Source organism: Piliocolobus tephrosceles, unplaced genomic scaffold, assembly GCF_002776525.5.
Source record: "Piliocolobus tephrosceles isolate RC106 unplaced genomic scaffold, ASM277652v3 unscaffolded_11201, whole genome shotgun sequence".
In the NCBI taxonomy this organism is placed as follows: domain Eukaryota; kingdom Metazoa; phylum Chordata; class Mammalia; order Primates; family Cercopithecidae; genus Piliocolobus; species Piliocolobus tephrosceles.
The window spans coordinates 1-5,304 of record NW_022292313.1 but is presented as its reverse complement, the minus strand read 5'-3'; the positions used below and the strand labels follow the sequence as shown (position 1 = coordinate 5,304).

Below are 5,304 nucleotides of genomic sequence, written 5' to 3'. Positions count from 1 at the left end.
TAATTCCTCCTTTAGCTCTGAGAGGTTTGATGGACTGAAGCCTTCTTCTCTCATCTCGTCAAAATCATTCTCTGACCAGCTTTGATCCGTTGCTGGTGATGGGCTGTGCTCCTTTGCAGGGGGAGATGCGCTCTTATTTTTTGAATTTCCAGCTTTTCTGCCCTGCTTTTTCCCCATCTTTGTGGTTTTATCTGTCTCTGGTCTTTTATGATGGTGACGAACTGATGGGGTTTTGGTATAGGTGTCCTTCCTGTTTGATAGTTTTCTTTCCGATAGTCAGGACCCTCAGCTATAGGTCTGTTGGAGATTGCTTGAGGTCCACTCCAGACCATGTTTGCCTGGGTATCAGCAGCAGAGGTTGCAGAAGATAGAATATTGCTGAACAGCGAGTGCACCTGTCTGATTCTTGCTTTGGAAGCTTCCTCTCAGGGGTGTACTCCACCCTGTGAGGTGTGGGGTGTCAGACTGCCCCTAGTGGGGGATGTCTCCCAGTTAGGCTACTCAGGGGTCAGGGACCCACTTGAGCAGGCAGCCTGCCCCTTCTCAGATCTCAACCTCCGTGTTGGGAGATCCACTGCTCTCTTCAAAGCTGTCAGACAGAGTCGTTCACGTCTGCACGGGCCTTTGCTGCTTTAGCTGAGCCCTGTCCCCAGAGGTGGAGTCTACAGAGACAGGCAGGTTTCCTTGAGCTACTGTGAGCTCCACCCAGTTCGAGCTTCCCAGCGGCTTTGTTTACCTACTTAAGCCTCAGCGATGGCGGGCGCCCCTCCCCCAGCCTTGCTGCTGCCTTGCGGTTAGATTGCGGCAGACTGCTGTGTTAGCAAGGAGGGAGGCTCCGTGGGCGTGGGACCCTCCCGGCCGGGTGTGGGATATATTCTCCGATGTGCCGGTGTGCTTACAGCGCAGTATTGGGGTGGGAGTTACCCGATTTTCCAGGTGTTGTATGTCTCAGTTCCCCTGGCTAGGAAAAGGGACTCCCTTCCTCCTTGTGCTTCCCAGGTGAGGCGATGCCTCGCCCTGCTTCAGCTCTCACTGGTCAGGCTGCAGCAGCTGACCAGCACCGATTGTCTGGCACTCCCGAGTGAGATGACCCCAGTACCTCAGTTGAAAATGCAGAAATCACTGGTCTTCTGTGTCGCTCGCGCTGGGAGATGGAGACTGGAGCTGTTCCTATTCGGCCATCTTGCTCCGCCCCCCTCTGTTTTGTGAATTTTCTAATGTATAAAAATAATTTTTAAATCATTTAATGAATGCCATTACCTAGATACATCAATTGTTTCATTGTTGTCATTTTTTACTCTCTCTTATTCTCTGTATCACTATTTCAGAGTATCCTATAGATTTTTTCACTTATTTAACTTAATGTTTTAGCAAATAGTGACATATACACATATACATGATATATGTCATATGTATGACATAAGTTTTATAATATATTTATACATGATGCATATTTTATATACCTATATGATTAATTAGAAAAAAATATATATGTATGTATTCTGGATGTTAATTCTTTAGAGACTTGGATGAATTCTTGAGAATATATGAAATAATATATCAATTTATATATATTCATATATATACCTATTGATATATTATTTTACACATATCATCTAAATGATAGATTAATTAGGAACTGCCCTCTGCAGTCACATGTCCCTGTACCCACTTGCTTGGTTCTGTGAATTTCCAGCTCCTTCCAATAAGAGGTAATAATATGAGGTGGTGTGTATTTCCTCACCCCTTGAGTCTGACCTATCCTGTAACTTGCATTAGGTGATGGACTTTCCCAGCAGCAATGGTTGGCAGCTCTGAGCCTAGACATGAAAAGGCTTTGCACGTGTCCACTCACTGCCTTGGAGTCGTGCCCTGTCCTGAGATGAATACTGGGCTGGATGACTGGAGGATAAAGAACTGCATGGGAGAAGGGGGCGCTCAGACAGATGCCCCATGGACATCCTGAAGCAGAGCTGCCTCACTGCGCCACATGCACATGAGAGCCCGGCTAAGAACAGAAGGACTGGACTGAGTTCAGGCTGAGCCCAGGCAAATTTTCTAACCATGGAATCTTGAGCTCAACAAACGCTTTTGCATTAAGCCTTTGTGTTAACTGGGTTAGGCTTATAACCTTAGATGTTGGAATAAATATGGTCTCCTACACATAAAAATAAAGATGAACAACCACCTCATAAAAAAAAGGCAGAGTTAAACAAACAATTCACAAAGACAAAATTCTAAGAGAATAAATATAAGGAATTAATACTACATAAATATACAAAAAAAATTTCACGATGATTTGGAGACTAAAAAACATCTAATCAAACACCTCATTACAGAAAATAAAAAAAAAGACATATCCCTAGCAGAGGGGTATGGATATCTCTGACTTAATGCTAATTCAAATCTCTGGTTTTGATCCCATCCTATTTCTCTCCACCTGTGTTGCCTCTCCTGTGTCAGAGCAGAAGAAATCCTTGTGATGTACACAAAGAGTTCATGCATAGGAAATACAGGGAAATGGAGCTGGCCCAAGGGTGTCCTGAGAGCCTTACAAGAAGTACGTGTGTGAAGGACACTGTGCAGCAGCCCTGAGGCCCACAGCCCGGCTCCTCACTTTCATGTTCTCTCTGATTCGCTGCTCACTGAAGCTCTTGGCCAGGACCACAACCCCGCGCTGCAGGTGGTAGCGCAGGGCAATCAGGGCTGGGGTTCGCTTGTGCTTTTTTGCCAAGGCACAAAGGACTGGGTCCTCCAAGAGAACCGGGGAGTTCTGGTCCACCCTGGAAGGAAAGGCAGAAATGCTGAAGCCCTGAGGCTGGGGATACAGTTTGTTAGGCGGCTCCCTAAACAGACTAAGGCGTCCACTCTGCACCAGAGCTTCTCAAGTGAGGCCCCTGAACAGCAGCCTCAACATCAGCTGGGATCTTGTCAGAAATGCACATTCTTCCCTCACCCCAAGTCAGCTGTGAGTGAACTCCAGGAAACAGCATGATCTGATTCATTTTTTTTTTTAGCAAACCAGTGTTTTAGGTAAACTTCCTGTATCTCTTACTACCATTGTTCTTCTCGATGGGATCCCAGAGCACTATAGGCCACCAGAACAATGTCTTTTGACTTGCAGAAATCCAGCAGTTTTCTCTGGTTGAAGTAAGGATGACATTCCACCTGCAAATGAGCAAGATGGAAAAGCATCAGATAATCCAAAAGTTGTATTAATATTAAAATCACCAAAGTAAAAGAAGCTGTATAATGTAGAGCACTAAATTTGAACAGAGAGTATTTGCCAAAAAATGATGTTTTACATACAACTTAATTTTATATCCCTCTCTCCTAAGAAAATTGAAATGCTATTTCTGAGCAAAAGCAACCTCTACGAACCCTGTCCTGGTTTCTCAATAACTCCAACCACTAGAAGGAGACATGGCCAATTTCAGAGCTGGGATAATATAAGATTCTTTGAGCCTTAGGCATCAAATTCTGCCAGAAATCAAGAATTTGGTCAAAGACTCATGAAAGCATGTCTAAAAGAAAAAAGAACTGATTTCTTAATTGATACCAAAAATGCATACATATATATGAATGTTTTCTAATTCATCTGACATATAACATACATATCATATATGCCATCTATGATATATATATATATAATAGATGAACTAGAAAATATACATATACACATAAAAACTGATAACTTTCATAGTCTTTCATTACTTTTCCTTTTTGTATGATGGATTTGTATGGTGACATCCCAAATGTCACTAGTGGGTTTCCTATGAAACAAGTGCTTTGTCTTTTATACTTGCCCTCATGAGTCTTTGATCAAATTCTTCTTTTAGATAGATAGATAGATAGATAGATAGATAGATAGATATACTGAATAGATGCGAGCATTAAAAATAAGTAAAATGAATTAAAAATCATAGCACAAAAATCCGTGAGTCTATAGTAATTAGTGCGAGAATGAAAAAATGAACAACATTTGTCTACTCTGATGGTGGTCATTACAGTAATTACATTCACAATACATTGCTAATTGAAGGAAGAAGTTAATTTTTACCCTGACTTAGAGGAATAATAGTATATTATTTTTACTTGCTGAAAAATTACTTTTAGTTAAATGTCAGGTAAGAATAGTTAAACAAGTGGTTGAAATTGTAAATGATTATGTAAAAACACCAAGGAAATAACAAATAAGAAATAATAAAGAAGAAAACAGAAATACAATACAAAAAAGTTCAAATCACTGATGTATACTCAATCATATGTGAAAATGTGTCATGGGAATATGACTACTTCTGTTGAGAATTAGCTCCCAGCAGATTACTAGTAATTGTTCAAGAGAAAACATGTATTAAAACAATAGATGTGACCATTGTTAGATTAACCAAGTTTTTAAAACTAGCTTCACCAATAGTGGGGCAATCTGTGATTGTATGCAGTCTAGTGTGGTGCGGTTTGAAAAACACAGCATGATAAAAACATTTTCTTGCCCCAAAGATTTAAGCCAATGTAATAAAATACTCACATCTAACTTTTAATTTACAGAAACTTTCAACAACTGGGAAAAGCAAGTTAACTGATATCAAAATACAACAATATAAAAACAATTGAATTCTGGTTAAAAAAAGAAGAGCCACAAAAGATATTTTGATTAAACAATGGAAAATTCAAATATGGACTGGATACCAAATGACGTGAGGGCACTGTAGATGATGTTCTTAGATACAGTAATGACACTGTAACTGGGAGAATATCTTCATTCCTGTGACATGCTTGGAGAGGTCTCCAGGGGTCAATTGGCATCTTTACAATTTACTTTGAAGAAGTTCTAGAAACATTATATGTATTTATGCAGATATACCCCATATAACGTTGCAAAATGTTAGTAATTTTGAATACAAATGGTAACATAGGTCTCCAGTATTATATTTACCAAATTTTTGGAAAGTTTGAAAATTGCCATAATAAAAATTGGGGAACTATTAATATTAAAATAACATTAATTCCTCAATGCTTTTATTAAATTATCATGGCACCATATCACTATACCAAATTCATAAATTGTATGCATTTATGTATTTCCACTGTTGATCTTTACTCATTGACTCTAAGTTTTTAAAAATGAAATAAAACAAAAAAGTGTAAGGTACTGGGAAAGGTGTAGTGACTTTAATGCTGAAATGTGTATAACATTTGGGGGCAGTCAATTTGATCAAAGAGGCCTAGAATCAACAATCAGAGCTCAGGGATAAGGTGGAATTATGTCTAGGCTATGAAAGAACCACGCACAGAATAGATGTG

The 5,304-nt window shown here is 39.8% G+C and overlaps 1 protein-coding gene across 1 annotated transcript; it reads right to left on the bottom strand.

The window, feature by feature from the left end:
* Positions 1–1,923: 1,923 nt before the first annotated feature.
* On the bottom strand, positions 1,924–3,168 carry LOC113220751 (aldo-keto reductase family 1 member C1 homolog; the record flags this gene model as incomplete). Its single annotated transcript, XM_026450066.1, has 2 exons — positions 1,924–2,783; positions 3,059–3,168. Coding segments are annotated over 2 exons (342 nt in total), but the record flags the coding sequence as incomplete, so codon positions are not given.
* Between the last annotated feature and the right edge of the window lie 2,136 nt (positions 3,169–5,304).